Source organism: Musa acuminata, chromosome BXJ2-10 (genome assembly GCF_036884655.1).
Source record: "Musa acuminata AAA Group cultivar baxijiao chromosome BXJ2-10, Cavendish_Baxijiao_AAA, whole genome shotgun sequence".
In the NCBI taxonomy this organism is placed as follows: domain Eukaryota; kingdom Viridiplantae; phylum Streptophyta; class Magnoliopsida; order Zingiberales; family Musaceae; genus Musa; species Musa acuminata.
Genome location: NC_088347.1, coordinates 29,565,546 through 29,585,419, shown reverse-complemented (window position 1 = coordinate 29,585,419; position 19,874 = coordinate 29,565,546). Strand labels below are relative to the sequence as shown.

At 41.8% G+C, this 19,874-nt stretch overlaps 4 protein-coding genes across 4 annotated transcripts; 2 read left to right on the top strand and 2 right to left on the bottom strand.

Annotated features, from left to right (window-relative positions):
* Nucleotides 1-905: 905 nt before the first annotated feature.
* LOC135625015 (uncharacterized) lies at nt 906-5,444 on the top strand. The gene is made up of 8 exons (XM_065129203.1): nt 906-1,638; nt 2,749-2,835; nt 2,912-2,956; nt 3,033-3,128; nt 3,230-3,331; nt 4,517-4,603; nt 4,876-4,943; nt 5,068-5,444. Exons 1-8 carry the CDS (start codon nt 1,039-1,041, stop codon nt 5,147-5,149), a joined length of 1,167 nt encoding a protein of 388 aa, XP_064985275.1. The 5' UTR covers nt 906-1,038; the 3' UTR covers nt 5,150-5,444.
* A 1,228-nt stretch (nt 5,445-6,672) lies between these two features.
* On the bottom strand, nt 6,673-7,382 carry LOC135624151 (peamaclein-like). The gene is made up of 2 exons (XM_065127555.1): nt 7,223-7,382; nt 6,673-7,135 (listed from the first exon to the last, which is right to left on the bottom strand). The coding sequence occupies exons 1-2, from the start codon at nt 7,302-7,304 to the stop codon at nt 6,942-6,944; spliced, it is 276 nt and encodes a 91-aa protein (XP_064983627.1). The 5' UTR covers nt 7,305-7,382; the 3' UTR covers nt 6,673-6,941.
* A 5,698-nt stretch (nt 7,383-13,080) lies between these two features.
* LOC135625586 (uncharacterized) lies at nt 13,081-15,483 on the top strand. Its single transcript, XM_065130578.1, has 4 exons — nt 13,081-13,235; nt 13,313-13,752; nt 14,045-14,392; nt 14,499-15,483. Exons 2-4 carry the CDS (start codon nt 13,321-13,323, stop codon nt 15,108-15,110), a joined length of 1,392 nt encoding a protein of 463 aa, XP_064986650.1. The 5' UTR covers nt 13,081-13,235; nt 13,313-13,320; the 3' UTR covers nt 15,111-15,483.
* Nucleotides 15,484-17,198: 1,715 nt separating this feature from the next.
* LOC135625903 (protein TRI1-like) lies at nt 17,199-19,833 on the bottom strand. The gene is made up of 2 exons (XM_065131029.1): nt 19,446-19,833; nt 17,199-17,640 (listed from the first exon to the last, which is right to left on the bottom strand). The coding sequence occupies exons 1-2, from the start codon at nt 19,749-19,751 to the stop codon at nt 17,521-17,523; spliced, it is 426 nt and encodes a 141-aa protein (XP_064987101.1). The 5' UTR covers nt 19,752-19,833; the 3' UTR covers nt 17,199-17,520.
* Between the last annotated feature and the right edge of the window lie 41 nt (nt 19,834-19,874).

Sequence of the window (19,874 nt, the reverse complement as noted above, 5' to 3'; positions counted from 1 at the left end):
TTTATAATTAATAGGAGATATTATGATAAAGCAGACTAGTATGATAATTGATCATCATGATGTCAATATGAAAAATGAGGGTCAAATTACTCTCCACTCGATAGCGACATGGAGGTTATAATTATCTATCGATCCTCGTGGACAATAATTAATGAGAGATCATTCACATTAATCTGATTAGTTGTCATGGACAGTGGTTCCTGATCGTTTAGGTTTTTTCTCCCTCGAGTCGATCTCCGTGGATGATAACCCATGAGAGACTATTTGAGCATATTGTTCTTGTCAGTAAAATACCAAAGGATATTGTCATAACGGTTATAAGTAATCCCCTCAATCATTCAGATATAAAAATTGACACTTGACAATGATTATAAGTGTGAATCATTTCTTCGAAAACTTTTTACATTCTAGATAATCCCCTCGAAAAAAATTAACTCAAGCGTAAAAAAAAGTGAGGTCATGAAACTCTCCCAACGCTAACCTTTCTGCATAAACCTATTGAAAAAATCGAAATCCAATTCGGCTCGACCTCGAGAATACCTTGGATAGTTAGAAGCCACTACAAAGATCATCTCAGAACTTAGTTACCTTGGTGCTGCATCATCCATCGCTACCAAATAATGTCATTGGCAAGAGAATATTCAGCATATAAAGTTACGTAATTGTTATGAAATTTGAAGCAGTTCCTCCACGAATCAGTTGTGTACACTTAACTTTTCTACCAATATATTTGACAAGTATCAAAATAGAATTCCAGTATCAAAATGATGGCCCCACAGAGGGACCACCAAGTCCCCAGGCAGATTCCCCAATCACCATGCAGGCAAAGTCGGATGTCGTTAAACAAAGCTTCGCATTGATATTCTGGTGAGCTCCTTTAGTCGCCAACGGTATTGGGAAACGAACGGCGATCCGCCCACAAAACCATGGGATTCCCGTTTCCCCACTGACGATGTGTCCACAAAACCTAAACCCGCGGTTCCGTAACCTTCTCCTCCATCTCCCATCGCCGCCGCCGAGCCGCCTGACCAAGCTACGATGCAGGTGACGGCCTCCGCTCACCGTGTACACCTCTTCTCCCCGTTGTCCTCCCCCGCGCTGTCCCTTCCCTCCGCCAAGCATTGCAGATGTCGAAACCGGAATGCGGCCGCCACCACCGTCCGCATGGGCCTCCGGGAGGACGGCCCCTCCGTGGCGGTAGTGGGCGTCACCGGCGCCGTCGGACAGGAGTTCCTCCGCGTCCTGTCCGACCGCGACTTCCCGTACAGAAACATCCGCCTACTCGCCAGCCGCCGCTCCGCGGGGAAGCGCCTCACCTTCGAGGACCGGGAGTATACCATCGAGGAGCTCCGACCGGAGAGCTTCGAAGGGATCGACATCGCTCTGTTCAGCGCCGGTGGGTCGATTAGCAAAGAGTTCGGTCCGGTGGCTGTCGAACGGGGATCGATCGTGGTGGATAATAGTTCGGCGTTTCGGATGGTTACGGAGGTGCCGCTGGTTATCCCGGAGGTGAACCCGGAGGCGATGGCTCATATAAAGCTGAAGGGGAGGTCAGGGAAAGGGGCGCTCATCGCGAATCCTAATTGCTCCACCATTATCTGTTTGATGGCCGCTACGCCTCTCCATCGCCATGCCAAGGTTATCTCTTCCCTTCATATAATTCTTTATGTGGCTTTGCATTTCGAGTTCTGCTTTATTTCTTGATCTATATGATACTTTGATCTGCTGTTCTCACCGATAGATGGAATGGATGAGACTAGTGGTCTTATTTAGGCGTTATCATCGAAATCATGAAGCATGACTTTGTGACTGCCATCATGTATGGACTTGATCCCGGTTCAGCATGCAACTATTAGAAATTATGAAATATGCAATAAGATTTTCTGGCTGTTGTTGCCATCTCACCATTGTTGGCCTTCCACCTATCTCATCCACTCTTGGTATAGGTCATTTCATGAAGTGATTTCTTTGTACAGTGCGATCTCCTCACATATAAATGGAGTGCAATTTTTGTGCATGATTATATATATATATATATATATATATATATATATATATATATATATATATATATATATATATATATATATATATATATATATATATATATATATATATAATCAATCAATTAATTAATTAATCAGTTATTTGACATTTTTTTATGCTTGTAGTATGCATTTAAAAGTTGACTATTATTCGCGTTGTTCAAAATTCCTGATCTTCTCATGACATAGACACCATATATATATATTTCTTTTTGGATGAAAGCTAACTTATTCACCCTAGACCTGTTACATAATGTTAAGCATTTAGCCTGTTCATGTGCTAGATGTACAGGGTAAAGATAATTCACTGGTTAATATTCGCAGCTCTTGCAGAAAGTCAGTATACTGGGGATGCATAGTTTCCTCCCCATGTACTGAATTGCTTAATCTTTCTAGAGTTTCATTATAACAAAATTCTGCATTTTGTTCTACTTGTTTTTAATTACTGTTAAATATGAATCAAATACCACCTAGATGTATAAGAAAAGTATAAACCCTTGGCATAACAATCAGCTTATTGATTTTCATGTCTTATTGACATGGTTATGATGCTTGTCTCTAATCTTAAGCTGATTGATGACAGGAGATTTTCTTTTTCAGACATACTATGTTGAAATTTAACCTCCTTATGTCCGCAATTTCTTTCATTAATTTCTTATGGACATTAAGTCACAAAAGTTACCTGACTTTCTGCATTCTATAGGTGGTCAGGATGGTTGTCAGCACCTATCAAGCAGCCAGCGGCGCAGGTGCTGCAGCTATGGAAGAGCTCCTGCAGCAAACTCATGAGGTGTTCATTTCATTTTTTTGCGTCTCTATTTGCTACTGATGGCCTAATATGTATATATATTTTTGTTATTTTATAGGTCTTGGATGGGAAGCAACCTACATGCAAAATTTTTAAGCAACAGGTATTTTCTCTAAGCCACCCTGAATTGAAGATATGATCAGATGATCGGACTTTAAGTTTGTTAACTCTTAATGCAGTATGCTTTCAATCTGTTCTCGCATAACGCAGCAGTTCTTTCTAATGGTTATAATGAGGAAGAAATTAAATTGGTGAAGGAAACTAGAAAAATCTGGGTAATTGCTTATCATTTTTATATAAATGTCCAATCTTTTTTAATGTTTTGTGATTTTTACAATAAATTATTTATTTGATTTCTCATCGTGCATTTCTCCAGAATGACATGGATGTCAAAGTGACTGCAACTTGCATACGAGTTCCTGTGATGCGTGCACATGCAGAAAGTGTTAACCTTCAATTTGAAAAGCCACTTGATGAGGTCAGTTGGAGAAACATGCTCAGAAAGGAAGGCAATGTTGTCAATAGCATTCCAAATAAATTTCAGAAATATTTGTCTGGAATAGTTATAGTAAAGAAGTGCAGCTGGTGTTGCTGACATAAACTTTTAGATTTTTAGATCTTTTGACAGTTAAGGCATATATTCATATTGTAAGAGAGTCATTTTTTTGCTCCGTAGCAATGCATTTTTAATAAATCTAAGTTGCCAAATGGATGATACTGCTACCAATATGCGATAAGGTTAGTCACATGAACACGGTCAGAAGTGAACTTAGCAATTGTCAAACCGGTAATCTAAACAGTTTTAAGGAATAATGCCATATGCCCATATGTTGATAATCTCAATGCTATTCTCTATTTGTGTAGTGATATGAGATAAGTTGAAAATGAGACTAGCATCCTACCATAATCTGAAGAGTTAAGTTCTTATGGTTAATACCCCATGCTGATCATCATCAAGGTCATTCTCGATTTGTTTAAATCCGAGTGCAAAGTTACATACGGGGTAATCACTACTATGGTGTGTCACCCTTCAGACATTTTTAGTACATTTCAGAGCTGTTTAACTTAATATGTTCACTTCATGAATCATTGTCACTATTCTGATTGGAATAGATATGTTTAGGTATATCTTCAATATTAGTATATATATCCACAACTAGTACATGTATATGTACAGAAATAAGCATTTTTTTTAGCAAAGGCATAAGCATTTGAAGCTAACTCTTGTCATGTAAATTTCAAACAAAGTGCCTTGTTAGATAATGGCAGTTCTTATCACTTTGCTCTTAATTGTTTAAGGAAACAAAGATTAATCAACTTTTCTTCTGAGTTTGTGATTTACTTGGTTGGGTTTTAATTCAATTCCCCAAGGAAATTAGCTGGTTTTTCTATATTTTGTAATGCCTGTTTATGTAATTTGAAATGCCCATGTGAGGTGTGTGACTTGTCAAGTCATTCTTAAGGAGCTAGTAATCATTAAGGTTATTTCAACGTTTGTCTTCCTTTATCATACAGAGCTCCTAGCTCACATATTCAGTGTTCGAGTTATTCTGCTGCTTATTATGAATGTTATCCTACTTCTCCACTAACCGAGTGGAATTCAACTAAAACTGATTCTTAGTCTCACTGAATTTTCAAATATTTTTGTATGTTGAATATATAGGATACTGCTAGGTGCATTCTGGAGGGAGCTGCTGGTGTGGCAGTTATCGATGACCGGGAATCCAATCACTTTCCTACGCCCTTGGATGTTAGTTTTTTCCTTCTTATATCATTTACTATGTGTGACAGAACCCTATAAAGTTCCAATCACTTATGCTCTTGGATTTTTGCTTGATGTCATAATAGAAAATTGCATGTACTTCTGATCACTTCTCCTATACTATTGTGTGATAACAGAGAGACACCACATAAACTAAAGCGACTTGATTCAAGTCACCCAAATGTCAGGATGCATTATCTTTCACGTTTCAATCGAAATCTTGATGAATTTTAATCAGAGAGGAGACCTCCTGTCCGCAGGTGTCAAATAAAGATGATGTGGCTGTGGGACGCATACGACAGGATCTATCTCAAGATGGCAACCTAGGGTAATAAGCTCCTTAAAACCCATATGGTTGCCGCTGCCATTGTTATCATTGACATTGACAAAAGAATACTGGTAATACTACTAGTGTTATCAATTACCATGTACTAACTGAAGTTTCACAACAGGTTGGACATATTTGTGTGTGGTGATCAGATACGTAAAGGGGCAGCTCTAAATGCTATCCAGATTGCTGAAAAGTTGCTGTAGAGGATGCGCGATAATTTTCCCATATGTTTAAGCATTTCCCTTATAATTTGTTTCCCGGAGCAAGGAAGATAGCATCAATTTTTCGGTCCTTGAAATGATTCAACTATCATTTCTTGTTGTGCAAAGGCAATTCTGTATGATGGGCTGCGTCTTTTTTCGGTCAATTTACATTTCTGTTGTGCGAAAGCAATTCTGTATGATGGTCTACGTCTTGGTCAAGTCATCTTATTGTACCATAAGGTACCACTCATCCACAATTCATAAGTTTGCATTATGAAGCATGGACTCTTAATTATGTGCCTCCACTCATCCATTCATCTGGAATTATCCTATAGCTTTGGACCGAAAAGGTCAGGTTTTCATGGCATTCTGAGGACGTTAGTCCATGTAGTATAGATTCGATTTCTCGAAGGTTTTCCCGAAGTACTTGCGTTCTTCCAAATTTTCGTTTCACTTCCATGAATGTGTTGTTCACTCGAGATCAGTTTCCAGGCACTTATTTTTCTTCAGATTGTTGCAACCTTATCCATCTTGCTTCATTTCTTGTTGATCTTATTCTTCGTCGTCTTCTTTCAGTTCTTATCGATCTCATTGCCACTTGCCCAAGTCATTCAGTAAAAGCAGGTTTATTGTGGAGTATTAATGCCATGCATCTACCTATGTAGGATCTGCAAAGTTATTCCTGACATCACCATGGTCGGTCGGTCATGGTCATGGTCATGGCATAACACGAATGGCCTCTCTGGTAACCAGCTGTCGTTGCTAAAGCGAAGCAAGCTTGGTTACTGTTCAACCTTTTTTTACATGCTTCTTGGCCAAGGCAAGTGGGTGCACAACCAGAGTAATGCCACATGAGCTTTGTACTCCTATGCTTCCTTTTCAAGTTCCCAACAGGTAAAAGTTCACATGACTTGCGCGTAGTACAATGAATGGCTTTCTTCGTGGTCTTTTTCTGGTTTCTGTTTCACTAAGCTTCAACCTTTTTAGGCCTATCAAGATTAGAAGCAGTTTGCATTTCATATAATATTTCATATAATTCTTTAGGTGACGAAGATAATATTTGAACTCAGGATAAATCTTTCGAAAAATATATTGGATGAGACTTCGATTTTTTTTTTTTTAAATAATTTTTATATTTAATTTTATATCACTGAAAATTGTAGGCATTTCTAATGAGAATATTATCTTTTCACGAATACATAGCAGTCAGAGTTCAAATCATCAATCCATTTTGCACAGAACCATTCTTGCTTTAGCTACAGTCTTGCCCAATACATGCTTCACAAAAGGTTGGAACAGAAACACCTCTCTCTCTCTCTCTCTCTCTCTCTCTAAAAACAGAAAGAAAAATCCCCCTTTTCTAAAAACAGAAAGAAAAATCCCATCTTTTTATTCTTCATTTTCTTATGAAACCGACTTTAACTCTCTTTTCACAATAAAAAAGGCAATCACGTGCAGCGCACGTTCGTCTATTATAGTTAGTACATCGAGTTGGAATCGAATTAATCTCACACGCAAAAAAATGGTGCATCAAAGTAGGCAGAATATATATATGAAATATTTAGCCCAAATCTACTTTTTCACCCAAAATCTCCAAAGATCCAACGCCACTCCCTCTCTCTCTCTCTCTCTCTCTCTCTCTCTCTCCCATCAAACATAGTAGTAAACCGAGTAGCACAACATTTATTTTCACCACCGCCCATAATCATGTCGATACATGCGACCCCCACTCTCATTCATATACGCTATAAAACACACACCATTCGACGCCGGATGACCTCAAGGTGTTCGATCAGGGGCATTTGGGTCTCCTCCTCTTCCCGCTGCCGGTGTACTTGTCCCTGTAACAGGGGCACTCGTCCTTGTGCCCGTAGGTCCCCGACGGCACGCACCGGCACTGCTCGCAGCACAGCCCGCAGTACTTGAGGCATCGGTCCTTAACGCTCGCCTTGGAGCACCTCACCTTGCACTTGGACCCGCAGAACGCTGAAACCCAAAACAACGACATGAAACGATCAAAAATCCATGCATGAGAAATGGTGACACAGAAGACTTGTGTTTGATTATATCTACCTGAGCCTGCCATGGTGGCTTGCAGATAGGAAGAGGTGAAGAGGATGAGCAGAAGAGCTACGATGGCGTGGAGAGGCTTCATATCTGGACCAGGCTACGGAATGCTCACACGGTGGTATGTGGTCGAAGCGATGCAGGGACTTCCAGAAGAGGCTTGGCTGGCTACTTATACAAGGGTAGTAAAGGGGAGAGGTTGCAGGTGGGTGAAGCATGAGAAGCATCAGTAATGAAGACGGCAGGACCTTTTGGGCTGGCATCCAGTAAGGGGGAGTACACTAATGGCGAATATGGGGACAGGTGGAGGGATGCCATACCTCCATGGAGAGCGGGGTAGGACTTCCTTTTAGCTTGGGATGGCCCCATGGAGTTGTGCTCATTCATTGCTGCGTCGGTGGGAGCTTTGCTGCATGTCGTCGATAGGAGGGAGGCACGTGAATGGGGTTTGCTTGCCTTGAAATCTACCATGTTCGGACTCCCAAGAGGGTATTGGCCAGTCGAGGTGGGCGTGATGGTGCGTGCAGTCATTAAAGAGGGAGTCTCCTGAGGGACCCTGCAACATTCTGCTTCCACATCCAGAAGAATCGGTCTGCGCGCTTGGAATCCTAAGATCATGTTGCTAACAACCTCATGCCACTCATCTCGATGGAGATGGAGTGGTCGGATTGGATCATCATATCCATCCATGTTTGGATTGTCTGAATCGACTCGAATCGAATACACCACCTAATCCAAAACCAAACTCATCATCCGATTGTTAATTCCAATGGGCAAATCAAATGGAATGATGGGTCAACTTGGCCATGCCAGACCGACGAGAATAGCCCACAGTGAAGGAAAACTTTGATTGTCTACATCCTGCATCTGCATCGGTACAAGGCCTCTAAAGAAACCATAATTCTTTGTTTTTGCTTAGATCTGGAGGATGAAGATTAGAGCCACGTAGAATCCACGAATGTATGCGTGCATGGGAAAGAGAGATGAAAGAAAGACCTCAAAAACACCCATAAATGGATGCATGATAATAGAAAGTTTCGGAAATTACATCTCGATGTGAATCTTTTGGAAATTATATCCTTCGTCGATGAATTTACGAGGATAAGATTCGTCCCACTCGTAATCGATTAACGTGGAGAATCAAACGGATTCCTCAACAAATTATCACCTTTGATTTTTCGAATTTTTGCATAGTAACTTATTGGTCATGGCGATCATCATGAATCATACTATTTTGGTGGACGAGTTGGGATCAAAAGAGGCCAAGTAGGCATCGTAAGCCATGGACTTCAGCGAGTTTGTCCACTCAGAATATTCCTGTAGCTCCTTCTAGTAGGTGGTAATGTTTTACCTTAGAATAATATTATTTTTCATATGCAGTTTCTTTCCTTTTTTTTTTTAGATTTTGGGGAACTGAAAAAAGGATCAAACTGATTTTTCTTGCAGAGGAAAACATAAAAATTATGGAGAGAGATAAAGTTAAAAGAAGGGAGGAAATATGAACAATAGAGAGAGAGAGAGAGGACAAGTGAAGAATTTTGTGTCATTCAATTTACTGATCCTTTGTGATTTGTTCTCTTTGTGACTATGTAATTAACCTAATCTTTCAATGGAAATCGCAAATGAGAGTGATCAGCCACAGTATTACCAGGGTTGCAAGCGATGATAGTCCTCCCTCGTGTGAGGATTAGTAAGTAACAAGCCCTTGCAAGAGAATTATGTACAGTAGTATAGGGTGAAGGCGATGGGAAGTCCAATGAAATACATATTTTTAAAATTTATTAGGGATAAATTAGTCCAATGATGTGTTATGAAAAATTTTTCTGAGACTCTATTTGAGTAATTGTGAAACTTAGAAACCTTTTCAAAAATTCATGTGTGCGTGCGCATTCATATATATATATATATATATATATATATATATATATATATATATATATATATATATATATATATATATAAGTTCTTTCGCTTTTTGTTATTTTGGACAACTAAAAAGGAATTTACTGAATTTTCTTACATAAGAAGAAAACAATGGTGAGAGGAGGAAGAAGATCAAAAGACAACAAAGAGGCACTTATTAACCACTATTTATTGCGCGTTGCCCGATCAAATAGGGTTACCTTATTCGTTGCTCAATCAATTATCCGAATTATATGTGATGGTGTCTCCATGCGTTCCTCAATCAAATAGCCCAACAAGCATCGAAGAGCTAATTCTCGAGGCTTCCTTTTTCAGATGGCCCAAATTTAGAGTTAAGATAGGAACGTCCCTAAAAATTTTGAGCTTCTTTAACTCCAAATTCGATTGTGTGCAAATAAATATAAATAGAAAGTATCAGATATGTGTGTGTGTGTGTGTGTGGAGTTTTTTTTTTCCCTTCCAACATAGAAAAGAAAAAAATAAAAGTGAAGAGGAGTACAATAATGAACCAAGATATTGAGTTGAGTTTGGGTTGAATTAAAATTAAATCTGATATATGTTAATTCTATGACTGGTTTGATTGATCATTAATATTCAATTTCTAACAACTGTATGGCCAAATAGAATCTGAGCATGCATAGAAAAATTGAGTTTTGGAAAGTAGACTTGGCTTCCAAGAACAAGGGAGGACCAGAATGCATGAACCTCTTCATTATTTGTTTCCTTTTGGAGGCATGCATACATGCATGGATGACGATATATAGTTTTGAAAATTATATTAGTAAATCTTCCACAAAACAGGGACATCAAGATGCATGAAATATTTTTAGGTTTGTAAGGACATGGAAATCATTTTGGTGGGATAAGATATAGTAGAGAATTAAAAGAATAGGCTACATAAATTCCTTGGTGCTGCTACCCACAAGCATACTCATCTTCTCTTCCCTCCTTCCATCTTTGTTTCTTTGATTTTTCTGTACTAACTTTTTTACCATGGTAATTATCATCAGTGTTGCTATTTTGGTGGGCAAGTTGGGATCAATAGAACAACAACATCTTTGTTATCATTAATTCATCACGCAAAAAGATGGCCTCCACAAAATAGCAATTCTCGATCATTGCTATAGCTTCCTTCATCGACAAAAGATGGTAATATTTTACCTCAGATCGATATTTTTCCTATGTAAATTCTTTACTGCTTTTTATTATTTTTGAGATCTAATTAATAAGGATTGCGTTGAATTTTCTTGCAGAAGAAACACACAAAAAGTTAGGCAGTGGAGCAACAAAGAGAGAAAGACAACACAGGTCAAAGACAATTAATTATAAATATGAATTGGTGAAACATAGGATCAGAAAAAGGAGACGAGCATTCAAAGTTTGTTCATCAAGCTGTAATCTTCCACTCTGGTGTGGAAATTTAAGGTCATAAGTTATAGTTTCTGATACACAACTACTACTAATAAATTAGGATATTGGTGGAAGAAGAAGAAGAAGAAGTGTGTTGACAAGGCAGCACAACAGCCTCTCCCGCAATCCATGGCGAGATACTTCAACTACCTTTCGGACACTATCTATATGAACAGCATTGGGGACAGCTATGTTTTCTAAAGGCGCCCATTATTGATTTGTTGGCCCCCAAAACAAAAGCCAATGCGGCACTTTTTTCTCTGAACATACTTTTGACAAGAGTCTACTCTGTGCTCATTCATACATAAATCATGTCCATGTAGAAGTCGGATGAATGAATGCCAAACTTCCTTTCATGAGCAACAGCAGATGGTGGATTCAGGATTTCAGTTCATTAGCACACTGTTCATGTTGATCCTTAGAATAAATTAACGAGGCAACAATCACAGTATCCAGCTGAATGGTTGGACGATTGGATATGATTCAGTACTTGTTAGGCTGCATTTATCTGAAACCAAGCCAAAGAAGTCTGGAAACAGGAGATGTCAAAGAACAGCAATCAAGCTTTGTCACCAAGCATCTTCAGATAAAGGCAATCAAAAAAAGAAAAAGGTACTTTTTCAGGTTGACAACATGGATCACAAAAGCACAAAAGAAGAGGAAAACTCAGCATCTGCGCTGTATTCATATTGTAGAAAGCAGTATGGTCTAAAGATCAAACTGGTCCCATTGTGGTCAGATTAGACATGCTACCTAAATCACAAGCTTCTCTTTTTTTGATTGGATGCCTGCCTTGAAGAACAAGCTGCAGGGATTGATTAGGCCTACCCTTTGGCACATTGTCAAACTTGCTTAAATGACATGTAGCTTTGATCTCAGATCGTTATCAACTTGCTGAATGACCACAAGAAATATGCAAACTTGCCTGATTAGGCAGATGTTTTATTCTCCCCATCAATGAAAATTAGAGAGAGGATCTTTCCATGCTAGTATTTTCTGTACTATCTAATTAGGTTACCATATCCGTGAATTAAATTTATAATCTCGGTTCAGTGTGTCACCATTTTCCCTACTCATCACCATACAATTCTGAATCTTGATCTAATTTAAACAGATATATAGTTCTTTTCCTTCTAATTTTTGAATATAAATTTATATTTTGGAAATTATTATTATCATTATTCTTTTTTCATGTAAACTATATCGGAAAATATAGATTGAGACCTTAAATATTGGTCTGATGGTGATGTATGAAATCCATTCATCAAAGGTTGAGGGTTCAAAATCATATCAGATATATATATTTAAAGACGTCGACTAGTTTATCTAAGAAAAAAAGACTTAATACATTATGGTAAGATCCTGAACTCCAATTTCACCATCATCGCTTATTTTTGGAAAATAAAAAATAATATCAACCATGGAATCCAAATGGTCCATAACCTATTCTGGATTAAATTGTCTTCCTCATTCCCAATCTCAAATATCGGGGGTGAGGCCACCTCGAGAAGGAAAGGTTCTCAGCCTTCAACTCTTCCGAAGCTTGTCATTTGGTCCCCTTTTCCTGTCCTCATCGCCTCACTCCGTAAATGTAAAACCCCTTCCTCTAAAAGGGCATCAAAGCAGTACAACGTCTACAAGTTGAAAACGCCCCATACGTAGTGCATCCATCTGACGCTAACTGAGAAGATTGCACGCACATACACTCGCCAAACTCACGTACGCCCATCGCCACCGTTCGCAGGGAAACACGAGTCCTCCATAGTCCACCAATAAATGGGTCGAAGAGGGTTGGCTCGTCGCGGTGTGAGACAGCACATGGAACCACCTAATCCTCCGAGTAATAACTCGATTTCCAAGTGGTGAAGACGACGACGACGTCCGTCCACCTAATGAGGCCACGCCCTGTTCCGATGAATTGACTACCGATTGGCGATCGAGACCTCGTCACATGGAATAATCAATGGCGCGATGGGGACGTGACGTGAGGAGACCAGTTCGGTCGAGCCATCTACTGCATGAGGCAATCCACGTTGTCATCCGTTGGATCGTGATCGGACCGCCAGTGTAGATGTCGGGCTCACGCGAATCGCGAGGCCCTACGTGAATGGGTGGCAGAAACATCGTTGTCGTCTGCTGCAGAGTTCCACGTTCTGCTTCTTTTTGGTGCAGAAACAGTGCAAGGAAAAGAAGAAGAAGAAGAAGAAGAACCAGCAGCAGCATGAATAATATTTTAGATAGTCCTAAATAGATAAGGCTTAATTAAACGAAGCGAGGAGACCGCCTGCACGTCACGTGATCGTCGTCGTCGGCGTCATCGTCTCACCGCTCGCCTCATACGACCTCAGAATTCCCTAACGAGGCAAAGGATCGCAAGACCGAGTCGAAGGTGAGGGCACCGAGAGTGATCGGACTTCGATGCGCTCTCCTTGACCATTGGTTGGCAACCGCCGCTTCTTTTTGGGTTATTATTGATATTATTTACCTTTATCTTTTTTTCCTTTAAATATGCTTTTTCTTTTTTACCCCCGCCAGCTTTGCTCTCTTCTTTCTTTTCGCCTTCGCTCTCACACTGTCGCACGCTCGCAATCTTCCTTTTTTCTCTCTCCTCTATCCTTCGAAGAAGAATAATCGCATTTATAATCCCGCCTCGCCTCTGGCTTCCCTCTCCGTGTTTGGAAAACTTGTAAGCGAATCGGTGCATGTTTTCGACTTCCTTTTAGGATTCACGTTCGAGCCCATAGCTTTGTGGTCTGCGTTTAGGGAGGGGGATGGAGAAGAAGCAAGGGTTCTTCTCGGCGCTGCGGGAGGAGGTGGCGCGGGGGCTGTCACCTGCGCGGTCGAGGTCGAGGTCGGAGAGCCCGCGGCGAGGCGCGTCGCCGGTGGCGGACCTGCTGCTTCCGACGCGGTGGAAGCGGCAGCAGCCGCGGGGGTTTCCGGCGGAGCTGCTGGTGCCGGCGTCTGGGAGCCTGGCGCCGCTGGCTGAGGGGCCGGAGGGGGAGGGGAGCGGCCCGGGGAAGGGGGGGTGGGGGCAGTGGATGAAGGGGCGGCTCTCCCGGGCGCCGTCCGTGTCCGGCGCTGCCGCCTCCTGCCACCGCTCGGACCTCCGCCTCCTCCTCGGCGTCATGGGGGCGCCGCTGGCCCCCGTCCACGTTTCCCCGACATACGCGCTCCCCCACCTCAGCATCAAGGACACTCCCATTGTGAGCACCCTGTTCGCCTGCTTTTCTATGACGACCTGCATCGGCTTTCTCTTCCTTGCCTTGTGCTACCATGTCGTCAGTAGAAAATATCAGCAAGACTCCTTTTTTGTGGATTTAAGCGCAGTTACTATCATCTCTGGTTTCTCTGCTTTGAGTGAATGCTCGAATTCCTCATGAATGCCTGCAATATCCTGCAATGAATGCATCTGATTTCCATCTCCTTGCATCTTTACTTGCGTTAATTGCCCAATTTGGTTAGACATTGAGAAAAGCTGTTGATTTTTCATGGTAGGAAACGTCGTCAGCCCAATACATACTGCAGCAGTACACAGCGGCCTCGGGAGGGCTGAAACTGCTGAGCTCCATCAGGAACGCGTACGCGATGGGGAAGGTGAGGATGGTGGCCTCGGAGTTTGAGACGGCCACAAGGGTCATCAAGAACCACAGTGTGACGAAGGATGCAGAGCCCGGGGGCTTTGTTCTCTGGCAGATGGCGCCGGGCATGTGGTACGTCGAGCTGGCCGTCGGTGGTAGCAAGGTCCGTGCCGGTTGCAACGGCAAGCTCGTCTGGCGTCACACACCATGGCTCGGCGCCCACGCCGCCAAGGGTCCTGTTCGTCCCCTTCGTCGAGCTCTGCAGGTACAGAGGCGGAAGGTGCAGCATGAGCCACCGTCTCGCCTTCTTTTGGGCGCTCGATCTCTGTTGTCTGCTTGAAATTCTTATTGTACCCAATCGAACTGTGCAGGGTCTTGATCCATTGACTACGGCCAGCATGTTCTCCGATGCACAGTGCATCGGGGAAAAGAAGGTCAACGGAGAGGATTGCTTCATCCTCAAGCTTTGTGCAGACCCACAGACGCTCAAGGCTCGGAGCGAAGGCCCTGCCGAGATCATAAGGCATGTCTTGTTTGGTTACTTCAGCCAAAAGACGGGGCTTCTTACGTACATGGAGGACTCCCATCTGACTCGAATTCAGTCGAGCGTTGGAGGCGATGCAGTCTACTGGGAGACCTCCATTAACTCCTCCATAGAAGATTACCGCCCTGTGGAAGGTGTGATGATTGCCCACTCCGGGCGATCAGCGGTCAACCTTTTCCGGTTTGGCGAGGTGGCCATGAGCCACACCAAGACCAGGATGGAGGAGGTGTGGACCATCGAGGAAGTGGCTTTTAATGTTGCCGGCCTCTCAGTCGACTGTTTCATTCCGCCGGCTGATGTCAAACGTGGAACAGTCAGTGAGGCCTGCGAACTACCTCAATCGGAGAGGGGTAGAAGCAGCATGGCCGGAAGTCATCGGGCTAAGGTTGCAGCTCTGGACAAGCCTGATGGTAACATCCTATGGAGGGCCGAGAAGTGAACCTGTCGATGATCATGGTTCTTTAGCTTTAACCGACTGACTCACCAAAAACTACAGAATAGCAGAGCAAACTTCACAGATTTGGGGTCTGCTACTTCAACATTCCTGTGTGTATAGCAGCATTTTTATTCCTGGGTCTGCCACCTGCAATATAGCCTTGTTGTAGAATTCCTGAAGGCTTGGCTGGTTTGCTTACTTTGGTTTGTCACGCTTGCTGGTTGAAGTCCTGTTTACTTTTTACTTTTTCTTCTCCTACACCAGGGTGCTGCCTTCCATGCACGAAAACAAAGATGAACCAACCATGTATGTTCTTACCAATCGCAGCAACGGGGACTTCACGGTGCCTGTTCGGAGTTCCCAAGATTTTATGTGTTCTTGTGTGTTTGTTTGTTGGCTGGGTTGGTGTGGCAACTGTTGAGGATGCAGGTAATTAGTAAAATGTAATCATCAATCCGAAACGAGGGTTGGGATATAAAACTTTTCCTTACCTACTGCAATCATATATGGGTGTGCGAACCACACTTCTCTGCTCCGTCTGATATCACTGGTTATTGCACACTCTAGATGTAGTGGATGCACGTGTCATCTTTCTGCGATGCTACTTTTTTGTGGGACAGCATCATTGTTGTTGAACATCAATTAAAGGGGTTAAAATGGGGATGTTATTTATGGTGGGTTTAGACAGCGTCAGGTAATGTGATAGATGGGGCCTGGGCTTCATTCATTGCCTCCAGCCAAGGACATGGGAGGCTTAAGGTCCCCCGTATGGGTAATCCATCACATTTGGTACAGGTGGTGAGAGAAAGGTATTGATACCTGTGGTGGAACTGTTCATTATTTATTTTGTTTTGGAGGGACACTCGGCCATGGTTCTCAGAAGCTTCCTCACTGTGGTTTCTCGTTGATGTCTATGCTACTACCCTTTTTCCAGTGGCTCAATGAGAACAGACACAATAAGTAGGTATCCAATGCTCACTGTCCCCTTGCAAAATATATCAGCTCTTGATGATACTTGAGCCAGCCATGAAGAATCTGACCCTTGAGGCAATCACACTTTCCTGCATGTTGCGGTTGCTTAAAAGCTTAAAAAAAAAGACAGGAAGTTCTTCAAGATGTTGATGTGGTCCAGCACGAAAATAAACTAACCTCGTTTGGTTCCTGGAAGATGGTGGTTCCCTGGAGGCTTTAAAACGTCCACTAGCAATCAGGATCATCTTATTAGCTGAAGCGTCAAAGCGACCTATCATGCTCCGCTTGTTGTAGAAATAAACTTGATTCTAAACCTACAAGATGGGCACAAGAACCTTGTCCACAATCCGCACAAAAAAGTTGATGCTGGACATCAGAAATGCCATCATAAAGAGAGAACATGTGGGAGAATAAATAGCTCACAAGATGTTCACCTTGTTCTCAGGCTCTGGTTCCGTTCTTTGATCCATCGCTTTCCATGTCTCCAGGCTCAGCTGAAGGATCCAAACATGCATCCCACAGACCATTCTGCAAGATCGATCAAACTCGGGAGGCATAATGCCCAGCCACGAGAAGACAGCAGCAGCAGCAGCAGCATTGAGAATACTCTCTTTTATCACAGACGAATGATCAACTTCCAACTTTATCAACAATTTTGATGTGCATTTCTAACAAAACATATATTAATACTTGGATAACTTGAATGAGGAAAAAAATTAAAAAAGAAGATGCTTACCACAAACACTCATGGTCTGCTAAGAAAACGTAGACTCCGGATAAAGTCAAACATATTTCTTTAAACAATCAAATCATTGAAGAAAAAGATATCCAACAAACAAAAAAATGAACATGTTATTCACACAAACGCAACAATTACGTCAAGGTCATCATGGCAAATAAAATTCGAGTTTCATACAAGTATCATGTAACTACCAGCATAGCCGAAATAAGCTTTAGTCAATTTCTTACAGATTGTAATGCAAGCAGGATTAGCCACGATGGCCTTGGTCCTTTTCACACCTTGGTGCTTGTTTGTCCGATGCTGTGATGAGACAACACATTGGAGAATCCAAAAACAAGAGAACCAACCTAAAGATCTGTCAGCTATCAGCACAATCCTTGAGCATGGTAAACCAAAGGCATAATCACTACAGAGAAAGGATTGAGGTTGTACAAAGTGTTCTCAAGCAAAAACTTGTAACACCAACAAACCAACAGAGAGCACTAAGAACCCTAAACAACATAGGACCCAACAGTAGAAAATTGTTAAGCAGTTCAACTTAATTCTGAAGAACAAATACTACATTTTAGGTCATTGATACACCACAGATACATGCTATCAGACAAAAAAGACCTCACATCTTGCGTGGTCCAACAAGAAGCTTGTCATAAGCCTACAGTTATCTATACACCAAAATCTACCTTCTTGCGTATGACATAATCACTTTGAAAAGTGAGGATTAATCAAGCCTGATATTTCGAGAAACCCAACACGGTCTCTCCCACCAAAAATGGCTTTGAGCTTCTCATCACAAACAATTATCTTTTTGTTCTCCGGATCCTGCAAGGGAAGAGCACATAACAAAGATAAAATGACACTTGACACGGAAGAGACATATACAGAGCCTAAAGTATTACACGGTAAGTTGACACCAATAAAAAAAAGGCTAGACTGATAGCAGACTCAAGCAAAGTCAACTTTAGTGGTAGGGCAAGTCAATGTCAAATGCATCAGTAACAAAATTTGTGCATACACATGCACACTCACTGTTAACATACTTCTACTCAGATTTTACAGGAGTCATGAAAAGTTCCTATTTAGTATTACAAATTGTATGAAGGTAGATAGATGCAGAAGATAGAATCAACGCTAGCCAAATCTATGATTGCAGAAGAATCTTAGTTTGATCAAACATAGCAAATGTTAGTTTCCTGTTCTTAGTAGAAGAATGGCACAATAAACAGATATAGTTGAATCTAAAAGAAAATACCTTGTGAACTCTAATAAAATATAGGATCAAGTGTACAGAAATTCAGACTACTTGCACAATTACAACAGAAACTGCAGAAGCTAACTCAACAAGATTAAGGGAAAAATCAGGGCCCAGATTTTTAATTTTATAACCAAGGCTCCATAATAATAGTTCTAAAGACAGACACATATGACAATGATTAAACAGCCTTTAACTATTATAAAACATGGCTGAAAGGCCCCTTAGAATTCAAATAATTACAACTTAGAAAGGAAAAGACTAAATCGACATCTTTGCCTGAACCAATATTCAAGATATCATCCTGTTCAGCTCCTACTGGTTCATAAACGTTCAACATAGTTAGAACTTTGTTCAGCTGATATCATTTTACAACAATATGTCAAACCTACTGATTCCAATATCAAATACATGGAGGGCATAAAAAAATTTGTTTCTACACCATCCTTCAATATACTCAACCAAGCTCTCCAGACTCTTTTGTATTTCAACTTCTCTGTTTTGTGCATGTTAAAATCATTGCAAAATGACCTCTAAATGCTCTGATGATCCACACAAAGTTTCAGTCTCTCAGAAACATAGACTTATAGCACCTCCCCCAAAATAATACATATCATTAAGGGCATTTTTTCTTGTAATCCTTCCCATAAGGCATTTACCATTAATTCTAAGTGAATGCATTTTCCTGCAAACCATTAATTCAGTAACCTAACTTCAACTTCCCTATGCTCCCATAAAGTTTAAAACACGTGCAATTCTGTATCCTATACAGCGGTCTCTATGACACAAGGAATTAACTAAAGCATATGTTCATATCATTTCAATATACTAAAAGACCATTCAATCTATTTATCTTTACAGTTATGATAATCACATATTTGTACTAAGCTTTCACTTGTAATCATGTCTCTCCAGATTTGCAGATATAAAAAGAAAACCATAATCTTATCAACACTCAGTTCATCCAAAAATCCCCTCATTCGAAGGCCATAAACCAATATAATATAATTTCTCAAAGTTAAATGGAAACAATTCATGAAATCAGTACAAAAGCATCCATGCATTCTACTAAAATTCGCCTATCATCTTAAAGCGAGAACTTCATGCTATGTTCTTGCGTTCCGTGCCACATAAAAAGGAAAAGATAAAGAAAGAGACAACCATACACGCCATGAATACAATGAAAGGAGGAAAAAGATCGAGGACGAGCGACCACGATGTAGGATTAATCTTTCTCATCACAACACAAATCAAGGGTATACATAGATCGAGGACGCCTTAAGCTTAGAGGCCAAAAATGAAACAGAAGGAAACGTGTATCACTAGTTGAAGAAAAGGAAAAGGGGGAGGCCAGAAACAGAAAGGTGGGGGTAACCTGGAGGTTGTGCTCCTTAATATAAGCCCAGATGAGCTTGAGCGCCTGGGTGCGGGGGATCTCCGGCACGCCGACGAGGGCCTGCATTGCAGGGGAGACGGGACGGGGCTTGGTGATGCCCCTCGCTGGCCTCGCTCCCGCCCCCGAGGCAGGCTTGGAGGAAGAGGCCGCTCGCACCGCCGTCGCCGACGCGGCCCTCCGGTGGAGAGGGAACGCGACGGAGGCCGCGAGGCGGCGGCGGAGGGGATGATCGGCGGTGAGGAAGGCGGAAGCGCAGAGGCCGTTCGAGGGGATGGTCGCCGCCATAGGTGGGAGACTGGGGAGCGTCACCGAGGGAGAGGGGGAGAGAGCGAGTGGATAAGAGGACGGGAAACCGCACTTCTTGGGCTTTGAGAAGGGTTTTGGGGAGGGCAATCCTATAGTTGTTAG